General features: G+C 45.5%; 1 protein-coding gene across 2 annotated transcripts; it reads left to right on the forward strand.

The window, feature by feature from the left end:
- The first annotated feature begins 267 nt into the window (after positions 1-267).
- On the forward strand, positions 268-24,138 carry LOC124409025. Of its 2 annotated transcripts, none has more exons than XM_046886416.1 (12): positions 268-309; positions 12,030-12,284; positions 15,194-16,727; positions 18,269-19,944; positions 20,465-20,679; positions 21,974-22,238; positions 22,355-22,726; positions 22,819-22,926; positions 23,006-23,158; positions 23,252-23,368; positions 23,556-23,657; positions 23,876-24,138. In XM_046886416.1, exons 2-12 carry the CDS (start codon positions 12,147-12,149, stop codon positions 24,002-24,004), a joined length of 4,809 nt encoding a protein of 1,602 aa, XP_046742372.1. In that variant the 5' UTR covers positions 268-309; positions 12,030-12,146; the 3' UTR covers positions 24,005-24,138. The 2 variants fall into 2 exon arrangements, with proteins under 2 accessions (XP_046742372.1, XP_046742373.1); XM_046886417.1 differs by having other exon boundaries at positions 22,358-22,726.
- Positions 24,139-24,310: the final 172 nt, after the last annotated feature.

The following is a 24,310-nucleotide window of genomic DNA, read 5'->3' on the forward strand; positions in this document are numbered from 1 at the left end:
CCTCATCGATCGATCGATCGATCGATTGATTGATTTATTGGGAAATATTTGTACAGTGATACGCAGTGAATGGGATCGATATGGTGAACCGTTGGGGATGATACGATGATGCAGTGAACACGTCATTCTAATACTAAATTGTTCGTCGTTGTTAATTAACAGTGTGTTGTACAGATTGAATGATCGTCCTAATTAAAATTTATGCATAATACATATATTGGTGAAGTATAATATTAAAAGGTATTACATACAGTGAGTGCAGCAGTCCCAGGATATTCAGATCTGCTTTTGGATGGATACCACATCAAAGTAAGCCAACTTAAGTATATAACTCAGTTTTAGAAAATCATTGGACCTATATTGATGCAGATTGAAAAACAGAAACTGTCCGAGTACACGTAACCAAAGATCATATATACATGATAGTTTTGGAGCACAGACCCAAACAGGTTTTTCATACTATTATAATAATGCATAGAACGAATCTCTCGTTGACGAATTCAATTCCTACGTGAAAACGTACGTAATAATAATTACGTAATTTCAAAGAAACACAGCTTACAAAGATCACGAATGCGTTGGTTAATTCCGTATGTATTTGGACAGGTTTTATGATCTCATGTATAAGCGTGTCCAGTGTGGCAGGTACGATACGAACTTTCTTACAACGGACAGCTCAACGTCTGGAGACATGTAGTTACACACGGCTACATAGACAAGGCTCTGTTACGCAAGGGAGATTCGTGTGTCTGTCATTCTTATTTTTTCAATATTATTCCGCTGAACGGTTTCTCCATTTTGCGCTATTTGCTACACCTCGTTTTACCCGATAAACGAGGCTCATATAATATTTCAATCCATCATTTTACCGCGGGATTAAAGTTACGTGATTTTGTGCGTATACCGCAATAAAGTTATTTCGTACCGTGTTAAGACTGTTAAGCGAACTTTTTTCCCTCTTTTCTTCTTATTTCGCAAGCACAAAGAATCGGGGTCGCACGACAACGACGACGACGACGATGATGGTACAAGTCGCGGCCGATTAACGCCGCGACGCTAAAATCATTCAAATCCTCGAGTCGTCAGTCTGACTCGAGAGGAGAGAAGAAGATTCACCGATCTTTGGCAATGTCTTTATACGCAGTATGAACAGCGCATACGTATGTACGCTTTTTACTGTTATTCGCGAACTTTTCTCCGTGGCAGCAGAAACAGTTCAGATCCTCGAATCGCTGTTACATGCTCCGCGGCTTTTGCAGCTCGCCTAATTTCCTTCCGCAAAACGAGCACCGCATGCTAAACAACGGTCGCAGCCAAAACGAAGACCGCTTTCTTTGCCGAATTTCAAAATCCCCGTAATAACGTGACAACGAACACGCAAGTTTTCGCGTCTTTGTTTCTGCCGCAAATTGATCAACCTCCTCGTAATTTATCCCGATCTCATCTCGGTCGTAACTGTTCCTCTTCTTCAGGTTATACACCTATAGACAGCGTACAGTACAATGATTTATCGTCTCCTCTCTTTATACTCGCGCCTTCATACTCGATATCCCGGTGTAAATAAAGACGCCGGGTAGCTACAGCCATTTACGGTACCAAGTAGACAAGGCATTTGGTATTTAAATGCCAGTCATTCGCGCCGATCGCGAATACTCGGCGACACGCGTAAATGCAACGATCTTCTACGGTTATGCAGGTGAAAATTTGACGAAAATGATCACGATTTCATTATTTATTTATTTATTTTTTTTATTTCACAAAACCTTGTACATACACGAGTATACAATTATTATAATTATCTGATTACATGTAATGCTTGTTTTATCTTGCTTTTAAAATTTCTTCGCGCGGTTTTTTTTTACGGAAATGTAGCAAACTTCAACTCGTTATAATTGTAACAATATTGTCTTTCTCTGTGCAACTAGGTTTCCGTCTGAGCGAGCCGCATTCGTTTTACGACTTGATATATACATTTATACTTACATTATATTGCTTCCAGCGATAGATTAGATTAGGTTACGGTAGAGAGCTCTGCCGGTTAGAATCCTCCGGGAAACAGCTCTCTGACCACGGCGTTGTGAAACCGGAAGTGGTTTCAGTCCTCAGGCGTAACATAAAACTTACAACCGCGGCGTTCCCTGATCGGAACTCGACGCGAGTAAAAAGATCGAATCCCACGCGGAATCAAACTGGAACATTACAATAATATTATCACGATAAAATTCATTGTTCCGGGGAATAATTGATCCTCTCTTGTTCTCAATCCTAATTCATATTCCTCCGAATCTGCGATGATGATCTCACTGAAATTTATTGGAACGGAACGGAATGGCCGGCACGGTATTCGATCGGTTTAATCCGGCCAATTTTACTCATCCTCGCTACGTTTTTCATTAATATTTCATTCCTCTCGAGGTGTTTTGTCTTCGCCTCGAGGCTGCAGCCACCGCAGTCGGCCGTTCCGGCATCTCGTGCACGCAACTTATGTGAATAAAATTTTAGAATATAGGCCGAGTAACCGATTATATCCACCAGCTGGCCGCGTAACGCCGTCTGTCGCTGCAGGTTAAGTGCTGTTCATATCCAGGACAGCGTTGATAAACCTAGAATTACAATGCGACAAGCCCACGGTTCTGAGACCTGGTAGCTCTTGCGCTCCTTCGGCGATCGCTCGCTCCGCCATTTTCCGAAGGCGCCAGAGCTACCGGAAATATTCCATTTCGCGCGATGTTTTTCTGCGGAAAATATAAAATCCGCTTCATCAGCCGCACCAATGATCAGCCTACTTTCCAAGCCGGTGGAAACTCGGAAGTTGCGAAAAAGATTCGTCGCGGAGATTTGAACGATTGCAGATATTCGAAGACAGGAGATGCGTTTTTTTCTCTGCATGCGCAGATCAAGGGCGATGATAAAATCGGCGTATCAGATGTCTTGGAGTATCATAAGTGCTGCGCTCGCTGCATCGAGTTTGGAATTAGATATTAGAGCGTTTAGTCGCGCTCTGTCGAGGCTGCAAATCGTTTCCTATAAAATCGAGCTGCTTTCTCTGCAGGCTGATATATACCAGAGCTGATTTGAACGCAAACTGTGTTCTGCCAATCCGCTAAGCTGCAGTATTCTTGTTCTTAACGGCATTTATAACGCCTGCTATACTTTATTAATATACCATTAATATCGTTATCGTGTTGGTTCAGCTTTCCCGAACCGAGGAGGAAAAAAGTAATAACTTCAACAAAAATCGAACACAAAAGACAAAGAAAAAGAACTTTTAACATCGTCGTGTCGATACTTCAATTGAACACTAACGGCTGTGATTAAAACTTGTACTATGTCACCAGAATTTTTTTTATTTTATATGTGTATTACAGATAGAATATAGTAGCGACATACACGTGCCTTTGAATTGTGCAAGTGGTATGTGCCAGTATTTAAGATCTGCTTACAACGCATACGTATAAATATAATAATATAATTCTTCAGTGCTAAGTTGAGAAAACCCGATTCGCTCATAGTGAGGAATATGTCTACCACGCAAAAGATAAGCTAACCGCAATGTGATATTTTACTTCAATTGTAATTTTTTTTCCTGTCGCTTCAGACACAGAATAAGTTTATTGCACATTGTAAAATAAATTGCACCAACAGTGTATTTTTACTTACTCTTCCCGAACAGATAATGCGGTAATGCAAAATTTGAATCTCTGCTGCGTGGTGTGATCACGCGCAGTACGTGGGTATAAACCTTGTTTACCTTGAGTGTATCTTTGAAACTTGAGGTTTGCAGTATTTTTTCGTAAAAAACGAAACAGCATTAAAAATTTACAATGCAGCGGTGATATATTTCGAGGTCGAATCTTGAAGGGAAGTTGAATTTGTTTTTGAAAACCACCTGCGCATACTCAACATGCTTTCGCGGAGGTCAGAGTAATATTCGTATATTGCGCTGCCAACCGTTGTTGAATCGAAATCGTTCAAATTTCTGACTCTTAGATCTAAACAAGGTGAAATCGGTCCACTCACGCAATTCGTTACTAGGAAGACGCGATTCGAAACGATCTCCGTCTGATTCCCGTTCCAATTTCACATTGAATCGAGACTCTTCGCAAAAGGAGTGTTAGAAAATCGACAAAGGCGATAACCACAAAACCCTGGATGGATTTTACGACGAGCGTATCGGGTGCCGATCTTCCTGTTTAAATACATCACCTTTGTATTAAGATATTTATATATATTATGTTGTGTACCTATAAATACATGTGGATATGTAGGTGTACTCTCGAGAAACAGGAGCCGGTGATATGCGGTCACAGGATACTCCAGAGTGCAGTTTCCAACCCGTTTTTACCCTCTCTCTTTCTCTCCGTCTATCTTCTTCTCTATCTTTGACCGTTTTTACCGTTTCTGTTACACTTATCTCGTGCACACGGTGTTGGTAGTAATTGTTCAGGGTGTGGACCGTGCCGATATCGAAGCCTTCTTAGAGTCCCGCAAGTGAATCGACGTTCTTTTTCATATCGCTAAAACCCATCATTCATATCATTCAAGGTTTTGCTCTTGTTTCGGAGCAATTTACTCGCATTCTGATCCCATTAAGGTACAAAAGAAAAAACGAAATCCGCACCACTGGGCTGAATCGCCAAAAGTATACCATTCTATCCAGTCGGCACATTCAATTAGCTGGCTTTCGGCGAAAGCGTTCATCGACTAATCTCACGGTTCGTGAACACGTGTGCATGGGTAAATTTACGACGATGGTGATAGCAGGCATTATACGGTATTCGGGACAGGCTTTGCAGGCCGAACAAACGTCTGAGACGACCGACTGTAGACACGCGATTTTGGCTGCCGACGAAAATTTCACTGACAATAAGCGGGTGCTCGATGGGCACTGCGTGCGGTGTCTCTTCCGCTGGTTCCTGGTTATAACAAAAGGTATTCCGGCTGGAGGAAAAGTGAGTTTTGGAGGTAATTAGCCTCCGGCAGGACCGTGTTCATTTCGAGCACGTGAGCATGTGTTGTCTGCGAACGGCCTTTCGGCGTACGGGGGGACTTTCGCTGACCGAGGAACTACAAGGTGCGGGTGCATGTGAAGAGTGTCGAGCCATTGTGCGAACTCCATACCGTATACAAGCCGGAGATAGACGTGGCCGTGATATTTATCCGGCAATGCTTCTGTCTTCAGCAGAGAGCATGTGAACTCGTAAGACAATCGAGAAAGCACCCACGCCCACGTCGCGTTTTATGCTTTACGTACGACCTCTGCAAACTCACTCTATCTTTATCTCATATCCGCGACGCGATTGTGGTTCGTAGAAAGTGTATGAAAACAAATTTTATTTAAATCACTGGCATAATGGTATACAACAGTCTCACTTCTGGGTCTTATCCTATCTTGAATATACTCGAGTACAAACAAGGAAGATATACCCTTCCTACTGACGAAGAGCGCTGGACATTTGCCAAAAGCAATTTGGAGAACAGATTTTCTCGCGACGCGCATCATCCCGCAGATTCTTCGGCGACGATCCAACAGGGTAAGCGGTTCGAAACGATCTCGGTGAAAGACGTCGTGTGGTGGCAGGAGAGGCTTCAAAGCCCGAGAGCGAACGTCCTTACGCAATCCTAGAACCCAGTAACCTTTTGTCTCGTGACGTGGTGGCCCACCTTAGCGACTTGTTTCATCCATCTGGCGGCCGGCTGTAACGAAGTCCTCTCGTCGCCCGGCTGGCCCGACTTACCATATTATTCTTGCCTTACAGCTTGGGTTGCCACCCATGCGATAAGGTCACTGGTTGCCTGGTCTCGAGTTGCCCATGGAAAGCGATCTCAGGGTGGAAGGATGGGGAAAAAGGTGGAAATTCTTGGACACCTCAGTCGCGTTCCATTTTCAAATCATCGAAACCAGTGTTCGGTGGCCGGGTGGTGATCGTTTGCGATTCAAGGCAGACCGGCTCGACCGTTAACCGATCGGCGAGTCTCAACTTGCTGGTTTGGCTCTGAGATGTCGGCTTGCGGCTAGTCGCGCCTACACGCGGTTGGGTATCGCTGTTTCGTTACGCCACTCGCTCCTAAGTGTGTCAATAGGAGAGCAAACAGTCGAATTCAGATGTGAACCCATGACTAACCCACTGCTATTGGTATCTGCCGTTTACACCTCCATGACGATCCTCGATTTGACGCTTCGCCAGCTTCGCCGTACCGTCTCTTCGCTTCGATTCATCTACTCCTTGTTTCACCGTTCTTCGTCCGAGTGACTCACGCGCCGAATTACACCGCTATCCGATCACCAAAAAATGAGTTAGTCGATCCGATGGAGGGTTTGGATCGTCTCATCCTGGTCAGGTTCGTGAAATGGTTTATTTTTCCATGGGAAGCGGTCCCAAGAGTGAGATATCAACATCAGAAGTCGGACCTCGAGAACTTCTTAAGGAAGCATTTCCTTCTGCCCTCCAAGGAGAAGCATGTTCAGTTGTTCACACAAGATCGAATTCCGTGGAGACGGTTTTCTCCTGCAGAGGGAAACCAACTGCTGATGAACATCTAACGGCTGGTATTCATCACGGGTTCGATGACTGCCGATACGTGAACTCTGGAACGTGAAATATTGGCCGTCTGTGAACTTCTACAGATGTACGCAAACACACACTCAAGCACACTTGAAAGCGGAGGAGAAAAGAGAGAAAAAAGAACGAGCGAGACAGGGAAAGAGGTGCAGCACCAAAAGTGGTCGTTTGTCTCGCTGCGGATCGACTCAAAACAACTTTCGAACACACATGCGGCAACCGTATGTTATCCACAGCTTATACCTGTACAGACAGACATCATCAGCGGTTTTTACACCTGCGCAAAGATGCTGTGTATGCAGAATTGCCTGTCGAGCGAATCACTCGGTGCCTGAATCGAGATGACATCTATAGAAATGACTCAGCAGCTCCGCTGAACCAAGCATTGCTGTTATGGGTATTTAACTCGTGCATGGGCGAAACGGTCACTTTTTGCAGGGAATTTTCCCCTTTGAAACGGTAATTCACGGTGATGCTTGTACTGTCTATTTCCCATCCTCGATCGGCGACCTCGGCTCAATGAACTCGGATGACGGGCTGCAGAGTCGCGGTGCGTGGCTGGTATTTGTATGGTCATGAGCAGCAGACGGTGGCACTCAGGTTGAGTGACTGTCGCATCCTCGAGGAAAACACTCTGCCGCTTCCCATGACCATCGACAAGAAAAGCAAGTCTGCGTCTATTGATTTGCATTTGCGCCGTGTTTTATCGGTGGTTAAAGTCTATTTTCGAGAACGTGACTTATTTTTATTGGATCCATTCTAATGGTACGCAGTCATTACGACCCGCCGATGTTACAAGCATATATCTTACACACCTTGTCACGCAGACTACGAGTTTACGTTTACGTTGACTCGCCAAGCTCACTGCAGGAACACACTTTCTTCTTCCATCCTGACGCTAATGAATAGTCGACGGCAGTATGCTGCAGGCTCGGCTTAACCTGGTGCGTATAATAATGAAAAATAGAAAGAAAAAAGGAAACAATGCCTGCCGCAAAGCTGTCAGAAAGGTGGGATACTCGGGCGAAGAAGGAAGTCGCCGTAGCGTTCAGGGATCGAAGGTGGGAAGGGGGGAATAACGCGAGAGAAAGGGATAAGACGAACACTTGCGGGAGGAATAATATTCTTTTTCTTCTTTTCTGTTTATTACTGATTCACTCCTCGATCGTACCTGCATTCTAAGGAATTCACCATTCATCTTCGAGGTAACGGATGCATGCATGTTACGAAGACGTGGATATTTTTTCTTTTGATACTTTTTTTATTCTTCTTGTTAGACGTTGCGGAGGCGGGCTCAGACTCTTTAGACGAATAATGTTTTTGATGTAACGCCTTCGAGTGGAACGGCGCATGCGTGAACTTTAAAGAATGTAGAAAATCCAGAGACTCAATGTGTGCAGTTAAATGCAGAAGTGAACAACCTTTCTACAAACTAGAGTCGCATTCTTACCTCCACACTTCACACTTTACCTTTAAACGGTCATATAACGATCATTATAGTCACATCGTCACTGCACGATCTTTCCAGCCGATCCTTCCACTTATGATCCAAGCAATCCGCAATGCAAAGTCGTAATACTTTATGTATTCCGTCATATTTCATCAAGTGCTGATCGTGCCTCTCGTCTTATCCACGATTATTCTTACGGCTCGAAGGAGGGCGAGGTTTTTCAATTGGTGCGTCGCTGACAGCAAAGGTCACAAGCCCGATGCCGAGAACTCGAACCGGTCGTTCGCAATTTTCAAGTTTTTATTACGACGGCTTCAGTTTGTGCAGATAGCAACCTCGACTGACTGACGGACTGACGGAGTGGATTTTCCATCTGAGACTGAAAACACTGTTAAGCTTACATGGTGCCATATTTTTTCAACTAAGTCATTTTTCTACTGTAACCGATTAATCATTGCCAAAAATGTCTTTTCAAGTACGTAAATTCAACTTCTAACTTTTGAATGCGCGATGTTCGAAATCGTTCCAACTTTTTCTCCTTGTCTATATACCGATCAGCCGATTATGTATCTGGGCTCAAGTACATTCTGCGATTCCTGGCACGAAAAAACTGCTTGTGTATTCGACAAACGAACGCCGTGACTACCCCGTTAACCGACTACTAAATCAAGGTTTGGTCAAAGAGCCTTGAAGCATCACCGAAGGACTTTGGAGTCCGGTATACGATTACACGGACGGACATTCACTTATGTCACTATTTTTGTTTCTCCTTTTTTCTCTCATCACCCACGCGATAATTAGCACGCATACGTGAGCCCGTCACCACAAGCTTTGCGATTTTCGTGTAACGCCTGTAAAATGGCGCAAATGGACACTATCACTTTTTAGAAAATGGATGAAATCGCTGCTACCTTTATCGCTATCGCGAAACCGACACTTCAGGGCAGGCCTGGTGCACTTTCATGCGGCGAGGAAAGCAGTCTACCTACATCGTGGGCGGGACTGCTGCAGCAAAGTTCGATCGCTATACTCCCTGCCGCGGAAGTGAAGATAGAAGACCTACAACGCGAAGAAAACTAACCGTTACCTTCTGAGGATGCGAAACTTGCCCCGCGTGCCATCCGGGCAAGTGCGTTAAACGCAGACCACCATCTGCCTTATGCCGCAGGTGACGAGAGGTCATCGGTTCGACGTGCTGCGCACAGACGATTTTTGTAATTTCTCTTTTACTCTCCCCTGCTGCTGGCACTGCAGCTGCCAGAAGCTTCGCGACAGTTCCAGTTGTCGTTGGAATCGATTATACGTCGATTATACACCTTCGAAATACCTTGCCGTTAGATTGTTTGCTATTGAGCTGTTGCGAGTCTTCGTTTCTTGCCACTTCAACTGCTCGCTCGAGTGAGGCTGCCTCGTGTTGTGATCTTAAGATGATGCTTGGGAATGATTAACGATTAGGTGTAACGGCATGGGGTGTAGTGAGGAGAATTCTCTCTCGTTCGTAATGTCAGACAAGATGTTTGACGGGAGGAAGTAAACTTTTCCTTCTTAAAACCCGATGGATATCCAGGTTATCAGCGTTCGATTGTCTTCCTCATCTCTAATTGTCTTCAATGTTCTTTTGGGTGCAACCGTCCGGATATACCTTCGTGTAATTCATGCGCGATAAATCGTCGGATAGTGGCGATACGACCTGATGTAAACGGATGCTCTTGGTATTCAAAGCTGGGATGATGACTGGAGAACGAAGGTTGTGGACACACGTATCTATAATGTCCACACGGTATCTCGTTATCGATTTTAAATGAAATTAATAACTATACTCACTGACCTAGGTTTCGATTCGAGATATCGCGAAGCTAGTAACTCGCCTCTCCGACTGTATGAAAGTGATCGGTGCCAGGTAGAAGTGGGTTGGAAGTGGGTCAAGTGGGTCAGACCGAGGCTGAAGCGGGCCCTCGGGCCCCAGAGTTTCATTTTTTACCCTTCGTTGAAAGTTGATGTTACGAATGCGTCCCCGAGTGCTCAGCGTTCACTCGTTCACCAGAGCAATCCGTAGTAATTTACACGTTATTAATTGCGTGCATTTATTTGCGATTCGTCACGATCATCATCCCTTGAACGGGTCAACTCGTTATGAACTCTGAAACCACCCAGCCGCAATCATTCACCCTGTTACTACACCGTAGCTACATACTGCAATACGTGATCAAGACATTGTGTCTGCGACGTGCGTTGATCGTCGTTCCAATAGTGCGTGGTCAAATAATTAAAACAGTCAACGTATGGTAGGCGGAAGGTGTAGCTGTAACTCGCGTAGTAGACGTATTGTGTCCAACATACATTATTTACTCGAATTCCGCGACACTACCGCAATCATACTGTGCGCTGTTCGTACCTATCTGATTGTCAGTTCGATTCCCCTCCTTTTTGCTTTCACTCCAGTCTCTCTAACGAGTCTTGAGTGTACCTGATTACTTCCAGGCTTTTATTTGATCAAAAGGCTAAGTGTCCTGGAGGCTGGTTCAGTAATGGCGAAAAGCTCGTGAAATTATTTACTCCCTTCATCATCTTTGACTCGTAACGGTACCTGCAAGTCAAGTGACATGTGAGAGAGGAAAACTTCTTCTCGACCTTTCGCCATTCTGAACTTCGTCAAACCGTTTTAAAGAGTTAATGCTGGATTGCAAATGAGTTGAAGATAAGTAGTGAATTTCTCTATTAGAATTCATTTCTCGATTCGCGAATACTTGCTATCTAATGGCCTATGCGTGGAGAAATTGTCGGAGAAAAATTTCATCTCAAAGAGGCATAATGATGGGGCGACCTTTGACGGTATGCAAAATTTTTAGCGAGTAGATTCAGAGGTGTGAAAATTCGCTTCAATGAAAACGCGCTTCTTAGGTTTGCTGGAACGGTGTTCAACTCCGGGTCAAGACGTAGGCATCACCGAATGACGTTATGCCCACGGTACGGTACCTTGTACTGCCTCTGAGAGCAAAGGACCACCACATCTCGTATGGGTGGGTACTTAATATGGACGCAGCGTATCGCGTTCAAGTGGGAACGCGATATCCAGGCACATACTTATACGTGTAACTCGTGTGCGGCACATAACACGCATCTACAAGACACACGTGACGCACGTGTCGAAGACTAGTAGCGTGTTCTTTCAACCCGAAGTCAAACCCGTTCTATCCGATAATGATGGCACAGGGGCTGCCGCGAATTACGCCCACTTTGACAGAGGAAATTACTAAAAAAGGCTACGACATTGATGGTTTCACGATTCCAATTAATCTCTGAAAATGACGGATACTTATTTGGTGTTTAGATTTTGTAAATCAATGAAAAAATTGTTCATAAATAATAAGAACATGATCCTCCTTTTTTTTTACTCTTTTTCAATGTTTAGAAGCTGCCCGCTGAATCTGAAAATGATACCTACTACTAAAATTCATGAAACATGAGAAAACATTGCTTGAGCGCTGCAGTCGTCGTGCTTCCAGATCTTCTCCATCTTATCCACTTCAGGAGATAATTAAACGTTACAGCACTGATTTACTGAGCAGTATAGCCCACGCGTGTATGAAGTAAGTCAACGGTTGCGTGCAGTGTAGTTGAGACTAGTATAGGGTGATACGTATAATACAGGATTCGCCGGTGCCTGTCGGAGACCAGCGAGCTCTAGTCTAGTCTCCAGCTTTCTAGGCTCAGGCTGAACGGCCAACCGAATCGCGGTAATCATTCGCGGTGCGAAGGTATTGCGCAACTAGCATCTCGCCAAGTGTAGAAAAAGAGCGATATAGGTAGGTATATAAGGTGCGGGTAGAGAGGCGAAGGAGAGGTGAGATATTGCGTAAGCCAATATTGTCACATGATGTAATTATTATGTCCCGGTTAAAAACAGCATTGGGCAACGCTCCCACACCCGCCAATGGCGCGGTATCGAAAACCTGGACAAAACGTCGAAGCGAGGCTGACACCAACATGACACCCAGACTTCTTTTTCGTTCCAGACTCCAGCCGAGGGACTACGATGCGTAGCCGGGGCTGGAAGCTCGTTTCCGCGTTACGGAACGCTCAGACCTTGCTGATCCTGCAGAAGAGAGAGCCGAGTTACTCGTCGGACAGAAATGACGATGGCCAGTGTGGCGGTTACCCAGGGTAGCCCAGGTAACCCTTCCGCGATGCTCACCCCGAAGAGGTACCATCTCCAGTCGGGAACCGGCACCGGATCCCCTTCGCCGACGGCCTCCCCGACCCCCGGAAAGGTGAGTTCCACACTAAAAGATGTCCCTGGTTTACCTATAGCTTAATTACGAACCTTCTTCGTGCGGTAATGATGCTGCGGCGATCGACGCGTTACGTGGTGCCTTGTGCACAAAGTGTTAGAAACTCGTATTCAGTCACAGCTGCATTGTGAGCTGCAGGGTCACGGCGAGTGCACTTCGCCTTGCGCAATCCCGCTCGAATCCTCTTCTCTTCTTCCCATTCCCGCAGCGCTCTCTTTTTCTCTTTGGAAACTGAGGATGACGAGCGTATCTCTTCCTGTCCAGCAGCTACTCCGTGTTATCTGCTGGACACGAAGAGCGACTCGAGGTTGTCCAACTTTAAGCTGTATTTCCAAATACCCGAATAGGATAGGACTTGAAAATCAACTCGGATGGTTGCATCTGGTCAACTTGTGCGCATGGTTGGTGTGGGTATCCACCAACGAAAATTAAACACGCCAACGTTGCAGGCGGTTTTATAACGCACGTCTTCCATCCTCTGTATGTATGATACATACTGTGTATAGGTATAGCTGGAACGGGTTGCGTTACGTCTAGCACGGGTTGGCAAATAATAATTTATGCCTCGTGATGCCAGTACGAGACCTGGATATTCACGGACTTGGAAAGACCGGATCACGCTCTTTGTGCCTTTGAGACAAGTGTGTGCATGAGGAGAAGAACGTGCGACAGAGAGGAGAAATAAAAGACAGCGAAAAAGACGCAGACCAATTCGGCGCTAAAAATTTCCTCTTTCATTTCTGACGTCATTTCTAAAACCAGCTTCTCAAGTCAAATCAAGTTGTATTGTACGGTATGATATTCGCTACACGAGAGCCTCAAACGGAGCCTTACAGGCTGTAAGGAATATCGCCGTTCGCCAAAGTTGAACGCTTTTATTTTTCGATGGTTCTTTTTTTTCTAAAGCTATACTCTTACTTTTTTCTACTCTCTCGCGCTCTTCCCCTACTTCTTCTTCTTCTTCTTCTTCTTCTTCTTCTTCTTTTTCTTCTTCTTGCTATATCAATTCGTAACATCGAGTCAGGTGCTGATTTGATAGTGGAATAACAGCGGCGGGCGTAGCGGCCGTGACTCAACATCTTCGCTAGGATCAGCAGCAACTTTCCCTGCTCGACAAGGCCTGGTGCCAACGGCTTGATGGTGTCCAGAGATTAAGATTGCACGGAGAAAGAGGATAAAGAAGAAGAAGAAGGCGAAGAAGAAGCCTCGGTTCTCTTCGTTCATCACTTTTTCGCAACGTCCAGATCCTCCTCACCTGCTTTTGACAGCTCGAACTAATCACCGCTCATTTTGCAACCATTATATGCGAATACACTTATTGTATGATAACTGTGTCATGGCACTGCCTTTTCCGGTTTGGAAACCCGTAACGAAACTGCAAGTCCCAACACATATATGTTAGGTTGAACTTAGTGCAGATCGTTGCTCAGATTCCTGATTTTTCGTCTTCGCCGCACATCCGCGCAACGTTTTTGGTTCATGGAACAACGCTGGCAAATTTTTCTACGCAAAAATGAAACCGTGCATGCTATATAATTCAACCTGCGTATGTGTGTAAACGCAAATGCGAATCGCGTCACGCATGAAACTTTCCGTGTCTTAACGCTTTTCCTGCAATCTGCAGTATGTTGCGGTGTTACCTAATCGATCAGACGCTAGATTGCGATTTCTGTCGGCGTAGAGAAAAACCCGAATGTTTAACAAGTGCGGCAAGGCGATCGAACTTTCTTCCGTAAAATTATTTGCACGGACTATAATCCAGTTCTCGGTTAGCCCGGTTATTGTATTTTCCAAAGATGGCCGACCATGCTCGAGTCTCGACTACTGAACAGGGAAAGTGGTGATCGCCGGTTGACCGGGCCATCGCCCAGCCGGAATTTACATTCAAGTTTGATCACCGATCCTGTGGTGAAATCGGCGCATTATCTTCTACTTTTTCTTTACTCTTTGTTTTTGCCGTTGTTGAGAGAACCAAACCAGCAATGAAACCGTCCGAATTCTGGGAACGAAATTACTATTAAATGATTATCCGTCAACAGTCCAGATCGGTATCACAATATGGCAGCGCGAGTTGCATGCAGGTTGCGATCTTCGGATTCCATCAAATTCTAAATCTTTGATCAGAGTTCGTCGAATTTTTCATCTGCGACTCATTATTATACATATAAGTTATCTATGAATGGAAAATCCTTGATCAATTTTCATTACCCGTTGAATTACGATTTCAGGAAGTAAAACTTGTCGAAAAAATCTTGAAATTCGCGACACGCTTAAACAACTTTAAGCTAACACCAAAAAGCTTGTTATAGATTGCACAATATCGGAGGAATTTTTTTTATATAATACACAAAGAAGGACAAAATGTCTAAACGACATAAGCTGTAGTCGCTTGCGTCAGTCGATCTCTAAAAACAGACTAATTTTCTTAACTCCTAGACGTGGATGTCGAATGCCGAGTAGCAAAATATGTGCATTCAACCTCACGACATTGTAACCACCTCGCTACATAATGATTAGTATAACCGAGGAATGACGATCAAAGTGATTACAACGATCTTTATTATCAGTAAATTCTTTGATGAAGTGTCTCGGATTCTTCCAGTTATACACAATTACACTTTTGAGAATAGAAATATGACACCGTAACGTCTGGCGGCCAGAAATGCATCGCTCCTACCGTGCCATATTTAATTTAAAAATGTCTATTTCGTCGGATTTTTTGCAATACATAGATTCCACATGCAAAAACTAAACCATCACACCTTGCACTCGGTTCTCCGTATCTTCCTCGTTCGCATAACTGACCTAAAGTGATCCCCTCACAGCCTAATTCTCGTCGCCATACTGCCCCTCCTTCCCTTTAAATTCTAATCCTTTGAATGTTCCAGAATTACGACACCCTGAGCAAGGGCAAGAAATCGTGGAGCGTCCGACTGGGTCTCTCCCGGCAAAGCCAGATGCAGTCCGAGGAGGGTCCGAAGCAGGGCTGGGGAACGATAAGTGGGGGAAGCGCGCTGTCGCGTCAAATGCGATACGGCGATCCGTGGCTGTACGGAACGGTCCGAGGAAGTCACCAGGCGGTTTTGGACTCCCGTTCAGGGTGCTCGGGGTTCGGAGGCCGTCCGATCCTGGTGGTCTGCTCGTGCCCGGAGTTCCTTAGCGGAACAACACGGCGGTTGGGTAACTGCAAGAAGTGCGGGGGCCACCGGCTCGCCGGTCTTCCGCTGGGTGGCACGTGCCGCACCCCCTCGGCCGCGTCACGGCTGCGGCCAAGTTTGGCCGGAGTTTTGCGTCCGGCTTTGGACGACCCTTACGACCTGGTGCGCCGCTCGCGATTGGTGGAGCCGCGCTCCAGAGCCCGTAGCATAAGTCCCCATCGCCAGGGGCCCCGAGACGGTGGGCGAAGCCAGAGCGTTGCGTGGTCGGCGAAGGAGCAGGATCACTGGTTCAACTCGGAGAGTAATAACTCAGGTTTCCGTCAGCGGAAGGGGTGGAGGAAACGGGAAGAGGAATGGCTTCAGGACGAAGGGGGCGCCCGTGACGCCGACGCCCGGCGCAGCATTCTAGAGTGCGATGTGAACCCCTACCTGCTCGTAAAGAAGCAGGCAACTCGTGACGAGGACGAGTTCAGCGACGACCTATCCGACAACGCCCTCGAGCTTGATGAGCCCCTGCCCACCCTCTTCGACCCCTCTAAGGTCAAGTCTATAGAACGCATCCCCGCGCGATGCTCCGTCGCTGCTATTGGCGGACAACGCATCAGGGTCTTCAACGAGCCCCGGGAACCCTCGGACGAAGATGAACAAGTTGGGAACCTCGCTGTAACCCCGACCACTGGGATCCCCATTCCCAAGGTTTCGCCGAAGCGGCCGCCACGGAAGACGAGGAACACCGAGGCCAAGGCGGCGCCCGTTAAGAGCATACTCAAAAGGCTCAGGGCCGGCAGGCCACCGGGGGTGAAGAAGAAGAGCGTGCTCTTCAACGTCAACAACGTCGTCTTTGCACCGGCGAAACTTGAGTTTGGCAGGCACTCCGAGGAACCGGAGGAGGACGTCGAAGAGAACATCGTACCCGAGGAGAAGGTCGAGAAGAGGCCGAAGTTCATCACCATCCCGAACATCAGGGACCCCAGATCCACGGATAAGATCAGTACAGCCAGGAAACCGACGACACCGGCGAGGATATCCGGGATACCGAAAAGCATCACACGCACGGAAACCGTGGCTAGACCAGCACCGCCACCGGTTCCGGTTCCCGAAACCGTTGCAGCGTCAATTAACGAGTCGGACGTTGGAAATGGGAAGGTACGACCGGAAGACGAAACCGAGCTCGAAATCGAGATCGAAGAGCTCAAGGAGCAGGCGACGGAAAACGACGAAGAGGAGCGACATGTCGAGACGACCGAGATGACCGAGACAAACGGTGAGCAATTTATACTTCATTCTATTTTTCTCTTTGTACTTTCTTGCAGGATCGAGAGTCGAGAAGTAGGTGGATTTTTCATTGCGCAAGCCAGAAGGCGGATCGTGATCTTCTTTGCTGGTTATCTACTGATGTATTACTGCACTTCTATATCGTGAGGACATTTCGCAATTTAAATGTTGCTATCTCGGTTGCTATGCAAGTCGGTGCAACAGTTTCTGGGTATACGTGTATCAACGGTAAGCTTGGTTAGCCAGAGACCTGGTAACGGCGATTGAATATTGCGAATAAATCTTCTCCATAAACCGACTTCGGTAAAAGATCGTCTTCATGGATAGAAAATCCGTTTCGACGAACCAGTTAAACGAGTTTGATTTTTAAACAAAATCAATCCGTTACGGTGACGTCGGCGACGGTTCACAGATGCAAAGTTGAAGAGCTGGTAAGACGACAGTTTTCAAGGTCTGTTAGTACATAAAACAGAGATCGTGATTTTGAGCAGGTTGGATTTGCCTGATAACCGGTAACTCAACTTGTGTACCTTAGAGTAGAGTATTTTAAAAAAACAACTCAATATGCCAACCAGTTTTCATTATATGCCTAGGATTACTAAAGTCACCGCTACAACATGCCACTATCCTTGGTAAAGCTGTCCAACATGTTGCATACCTGCCGACCATATAATTCCGTAATTATAATTTTTCGAAAAGTTCAAGGATTTGAAATTGTGTAATTTATTCAACCATTACTAATCCATTATTCTGATTGACCAAATTGAACCGCCTCTAGTCGAGATGAAATTTAAACATTGGCGAGCGATCCGTATAAAGAATCTCGAATGAATTCGCTTTATAGATTTTCTTACCACATTCAGATTACCTTCTTGAAAATAATGCCTTCATACGCATTTGCGAGATTATGCGTCAATCGCTGAAACAGGTCTTGATCTTGGAAAGAGAAGGCATGCAGGCGGACTGATGTTGCTGCAGGACAAAGACCTCGAGAGATGATAAATCTTGCGAATGGAAAGGGTCACCAGAGTATCCATGAGTCACACCAAACACGAGTAACTCGACTGGGACGTGAATATAAGGTGGAAAAATTCTAACCTGGAGTTTTTAAAATGAACCTGATGACAATTTTTTTTTTTGGGGGGGGGGGGATTTTTTTTTGTACCTCTCATTTCCGACGCAATTGTTACTTGATATTTATAAATACCTTGATTCTAGTACTTAACCGTCGAAAATAACCAAACTAAAATTAGTCATTTTGTAAATCATCTACTAGTTTTTACGCTGTGAGAACCGAATCACGCTTATTAGTACAATGAGTGTAGGCATTATATACATTTTATAAAAATATGGGCAGTTCATCTAACACTATCTGATGTTGACCTTCCCAATTGACCACAAAAACTGTTCTGTAGTAGTCCAAATCGACTAATTTTTGTCAATTTTATCACTGCCAGTTACCTAACACTGATTCCGATATTCAACGCTATTATTTGAAGCATGACGTGATAGGGCCTTACCATGTTGCAGACCCAACACCAGCCCGGAGACCAGCGCTCCAGCGCAGCCAAAGTGAGCGCACCCCAACGAAACCGGGAATGGTGGAGAACGTCCAGTTCACGGACACGATGAGGCTCAGCATTCGCAGGCGGATCCAGAGGGACGCCGAAACCGCCGGTTCCCAGGACACACCACACCAGGTCGCCGAAGAACCGGATCCCACTCGCACCCTGGTCCCACTTCCAGTTGAGGAAGCGGAAGACGAAGCGGAGCCGAATTTACCCGGAGATTTGCCGGTGCGTCGGGACGCGGAACCGGAACTACCGCCAAGGTCGAATTGGGAAGGCTTCCAGAGGATGAGGCCCACCAGCTGGTCCCCGCCGCCTTCTAAGCACAAAAGTTTGCCCCAGAACCGAAGCAGTGATCCTGGTACTACTGACTTCAAACCGCCGAAGCCGTCACTCGCGGCAGATATAAAGGCGTCCTTTAACTCCAAGGTCGGAGTGGCCTCGAGCAGGTCAGAAAACGTCTTCAAGATAACGGTCAGCCCACTTCAGTCCCCGCTCGTCCACAGACTGCAAATTGGTTCCGAAGCGCCGAGTCGCGGCGGTAGAAGAACGTCGATAATGATAAACGGGGACCAAAATTCGAGCGGAGAATCAAGCTCGAACAACAAGGTGACCATCAGCGTGGGCGGTGAGGACAGCGTCTGCAACCCGACTGTGATATCGGTTAACACCGACGTTTCGCCGAAGATCCAAAGCTCCTCAGAGAACAGGACGCTAGTCATACTGGATAATTATAGCTCTAACATAATCGTCAAACCCTGCGCAAGCAGACCGGATGTTGACGAAGATTGCGAGAGGGATTCCACGGAGAAACACGTGGACCACGCAAAGCCGTCTGTCCCTGAAGAAGGGGTTGAAGGAAAGCGGATCCCACCGCTCTCCAAGGAAGCGGTGGTCTCCAAGCTGCTCGAAGACTCGCTGATGAAAGCGCGAAGGAACGGCGAGATCCTCGACGAGACAAGTGGTGAGGCGATATTGAAGATACTGAAGGAGACGCTGCTCAAGTCGGGCGACTACGAGAGCTCCGAATCGACGGTCGAGCCCGATCCGACCTACTCGAGATCCTCGAGCCTGAATTCGGAGGTCGATTTCGTGGCGGCTAATATGTACATCGAGGAGAATCCGTACGAAGTGATTAAGGAACCGATTTACGAAGAGATTCCCGACGATCAACCGCCGCCGCTTCCGCTGAGCCCGCCGCCCTCGGAGCCCTTCCAAAAGGAGCAGATGTACTTCGGCGAGGAGTACAAGGAGGCGAGCTACTACAAGAAGTTCAACTCCGGTCAGCTGCTGAGATCCTATTTCCCGGACGACTTCTTCAAGAAGCCGACCGCCGAGGAACTCAGCTCGAAAATTTATCATCCGTCGGAACCGTTCGCCAAAAAGGCCTCCTCTTCGCAGGAGGAGAATTACGCTTCCAAATTTGAGCTTTTGAACTACCTTATCGACTCCAAGGAACGGACTGGGCTCGTCGAGGAGGAAGAGGATGCTGAGGGGGAGTTAGACGCGCTTTACGAACAAAAGGAGACCAGTCTCGATGATCTCAGCTCCAAGAGTTCACAGATATCGAACGTGTCCGACAGCAGCGAAGATGGCAATTTACCATTGGCTACTTCAAGCTCTCCAGAAACTTTGAAGGTAATGTGATTTCGGATGGTTGGTTGGATTAAAATTTATACTTTGTGGTTAATCTTATTACAAGATAGTCGTACTTTGAGTATTTTTTATCAACGTTGGATCCGTAAGAACTTGTGGAATATGTTAAAACAGAAAGTACTGGAATTATAAAAAAAAGCTTGGATGTCGATACTTCATTTCAAATCGCCTCAAAACTATAACAAACGTAGCAGATTCGTTCAATTTCACTCTACGATGACTCATTTTCTTAGCCGGTAATTCACTAGAACACTTTTTTCTATCGTGACTTGACTTTGTAAAGATCTTCTGAATAAAATCAACAATTTCGAAGTGATTTAAAACAAATCATCCATATTTATTCTAAGCTTTTGTTTTCTAATCCCAGTATTTTTTATTATCCAAAAAAACACTCGCACGCGACTATCTCGCAGTAAAATTACGATAAATCGTGCTTCTAGCTCGATCGTTAATCCTGATCCATTAATTACTCGAACTGATGATTACTCATCATCCCCTGTAGATGAGGACCGTCGACATTGAGCGAACCGACAGCGGCGTTGGGTCCGAAAGCAGCCAAGCGAGTAGCAGCCGCGGGGCAGTCCGGCGATGGAGAGGAAGCAGCGGGGGATCTTCAGGCCCAGGAAGTCTCCTCGGAGTGATGCCGCAGGTGGTTTCTGGCGATGCGAAACTCTGCCAAGACTGCGAACAGCGGCTTGATCCTCTGGTCACGATCAGGTATCCCAGATACACGCGACATTTTTATCGCCTATTTTAAGTATAACGGAATGTCGCCACCGGTTATTCTCAATTAAAAGTAAGTAGATAAAATTAAAAAACGATCTGCGGAATGCTGCTGCACGTCATTTGAACGCTCGCGTTTACCGGTTCACTTTATTACGCACTCCCGGAGCCGCGATGGACTGGAGTTCTTTTTCTACATACAAGCTTGACTGATCACGAGGAGAGGTTACGCGGTAGGACAGACTAATTTTAACGAATATTTCTTTACACACTCTTGGGACGTACAACATAAAGAGACCCATGTTTCGGCATTTCACTGTATGAACTTTTTAGCGAGAAAAAAAATGTTTTCAAATTTGTTTTGAATATGGGTTGTAAAAATTTTTTGAAATGTCAACCTTTTTTGGATGATATTATGCATCGGCAACAAGTTTTTCAGATTTTTTTCCTCGTTAAATAATGCTCGTTTTACGAAACGCGGCAACACGGGTATCTTTGTTTTGGATCAAAAGAGTCGAGGAAGATTCTTAAATCCGGTTGTCTTATGGCGTGACATCTCCTTGTCAGTCTACTAAGCGCCAGCGTGTGACGAAATTTGAGGGATCGTATACTGCTTGAAATTGCAAACCACATTTGATCATAATCGTTCGAAAATTGCATGAATTAATCGCTTGAATTCATTTGAAATCACTTAGAAGCCGATTAAAACCAGTTTTAAACCCCTTGAAATTGCTTGAAACTATTTTGAAGCGATTTAAAACTCGTTGAAATCATTTTGAATCCATCGAAATCACTTGAAACCCGTGCAAAACCGTTTGCCACTTGATCTGTGAGTGAGCAGATCTTCGATAAAACCCCATAAAGAATTCGAAATCATCGAAATTTCTATGAATTCATGTATTCGTGCAAAGTGCATGATGATTATATGGAGAACAAGAAGATTAGCAAGAGAAATTAAACGATTGAGAAATGTTCGAACTGCTTCAAGGTTCTCCATTGTTTTATCCCCCATTCAATTTCACATACATTTATATTATACTATACACAATCCATTCAGCAAGAAAAACCCAGCCATCCAAAGATGCAGACCTATCAGGTATTTCGTTACACTGCTCCGAATGAAGGTTCATTGTTTTCACTTCCACGTCTGCTGCGCACGCTCGATGATTTTCCACACCTATACATATATCCGGTGCACGGTTCTCCACACGTATAACGGATATTGGGGAATCGAGTATGCAAATGTACCGATTGCGAAGTAAACCAACTCCCTTATTCTCATGCACAGTGGTGTTGTCTACGCTCCGTTCGTCTGCAGAAAGTGCGCAAAAAAGCGATCCGAGCGCAAGGAGATCGTGATGGAGATCGTCGAGACGGAGCAGAAGTACGGAAGGGACCTGCAAATCATACTCGAAGAGTTCTACAGGCCGATGCTTAGGGCCGGTCTTCTCACCCAGGACCAGCTATCCGCGATATTTCTGAACGTCGAGGAACTCCTAGAGCACAATATCACTCTCGCCGAGAAGCTGAGGGAGGCTGTTGAAATCGTTCAGGTGAGTAATAATTGCTTAAAGGACTTTGAGTTTCTTCGACGATTCGTTCAGCCAAAGTAATTAAAACGATCCTATATTATGTCATCTATGAGTTTGAATTTCGCTTTCTAAATCAGGAGTCCGGAGATGAGGACCTGGTCACCATGGACGTCGGCAAGATATTCCTCGAGTCTGAGGGTATGCTTCACGCCTTCGAGAGCTACTGCACAAGACAGGGAAGCGCCAGTTTGCTGCTGCAGAATCTCGAGAAGGAGAAGGAGCTGCTGAGGATATTTCTCAAGGTGTCGCAGATGGAGAACGCCGTTCTTCGCAGAATGAACCTCAACTCTTTCCTCATGGTCCCCGTGCAGAGGGTCACCAAGTATCCTCTGCTGCTCGCGAGACTCTTCAAAGCCACTCCGTCGAATCGACCTGACATCCAGACTGCCAGGAATAAACTGAAACAGGCTCAGACCAACATCGAATTGCACTTGGAGCACATGAATGCCGTGCGTTGATTGATCATACGATAATTCGGGTTTACAGCGATCAATCTGATTTAAATGTAGTATAGAAAAAATTAACTAATACGTTTTCGCAGGAGGCCAAAGACGTGACATCGACGAAGCTGTGGCGCAGGATTTCCATCATTCAAAACGGAAGGCGCTCCATGGGGGAACAGGATATGGTCAACATAAAGCTACGGAAGGTGAGAATTATAACCAATTTTCTCAGCTACCCAAACCTGAGGCCATATCGATCCATATTTATGTCTTTGATTCCTGTAGATGGCCGTCGAGGTGTTGGAATGGGCTCACGAAGAGGTCAGATTTGCTCTGGAGGGGAGACTTCTGGTAGCTCTGCCAACCGACAACAATTGGCGACGGGGAAAGACCGTCAAACTCGTACCGGTAACCGCGATGCTGGTCACGAATGGAAAAGTCAGTCTTTCAATAGATCTTTAGCTGTAGCTATGATCGAATAATTATATCTAAGAATATTTCAACGTTATTACACGATTCATTATGTTTCAGCCGAACACTCAGTTCCTCGATCTTACTGATGATTCCCTATTCCCAAGGCAGATTGGAATCAAGGAAGCAACGCTTTTGCTCGTCAAGGAAAAAATCGGCCGATATTCTCTGCTGAGGGTGAGTTATTATTGTTAAATCGTCAAAGTATCTTGTAAAATTTTATTAAAACAGGTCTGGTTTTAACGAGTCCCCAACAATTTTATTGTTCTACTGCGTATTGTTTATAAATTGATCATTTGGAGAAAATCAATCTCGTTGATTTTCGATCGTGGCTAAATTACGCTTCTTGCTGTCTTCTGATCAGGAACCTCTTTACCTGGACAAGTGCATCGTCTGCTGCGAAGCAGATCTTGAGGATTACTTTGAGATCCAGGAATTATCATCGAAGGAAACATTTATATTTAAGGTATGGCATCGACTGTTATCCCAATATTACAATACTCTTATCGATTTTCGTGAAAGAGTATAAACTTGTATGGAATATTAAAATGATCGACAGTTTTTACAGTCACATGTGTTTAAGATTCTGTAAAATATCGTGTGAGAAATTTTTTCGACTACCGTTGTAACGGGAAACCGGATATTTGACCGCTTGAACCTCGTTATTTTCCCATCTTTTCGCAGGCGGAAGACGGTGTGCGAACAAAACGATGGTGCAGGACTCTTCAGGCCCACGCGCAATCCTTAGGCGCTTGGCGTCGGCGTCGCGGTGCCTTGGCGAACATCATGATATGCGGCGTCGATCGAAATTGACCGAAATCCTTTCCTTTCAATAACCGGTCGTGATAATTACGAGAATACGGACGCCGAGCTTTGAAGATCGGAAACAAAAGGATAATCCATGATTTTCTTTTCGTGATCCTTACATAACTTTAGCCAAACGTACCCAGGATACAAGAAACCGTGTTTTAGGCGCACAGCATTATTCTAATTTGCTAGCTGCTCATACTGAAAGAAAAATTTCCTAGGATCGAGGAATTGGATGTTTGACTCAATATTTTTTTTCTCTAACAACAAATAAATGTCGTATTAGAACTATTCAAATATTCACAAAATTCT

Source organism: Diprion similis, chromosome 8 (genome assembly GCF_021155765.1).
Source record: "Diprion similis isolate iyDipSimi1 chromosome 8, iyDipSimi1.1, whole genome shotgun sequence".
NCBI lineage: Eukaryota > Metazoa > Arthropoda > Insecta > Hymenoptera > Diprionidae > Diprion > Diprion similis.

Excerpts from the sequence above, each read along its gene's own strand:
- LOC124409025 (XM_046886416.1), top strand. The coding sequence starts at position 12,147 with ATGACGATGGCCAGTGTGGCGGTTACCCAGGGTAGCCCAGGTAACCCT. Across the intron at positions 22,727-22,818 it reads ACTTGGAGCACATGAATGCC|GAGGCCAAAGACGTGACATC; the intron begins GTGCGTTGATTG and ends ACGTTTTCGCAG. Across the intron at positions 23,159-23,251 it reads TGCTGGTCACGAATGGAAAA|CCGAACACTCAGTTCCTCGA; the intron begins GTCAGTCTTTCA and ends ATTATGTTTCAG.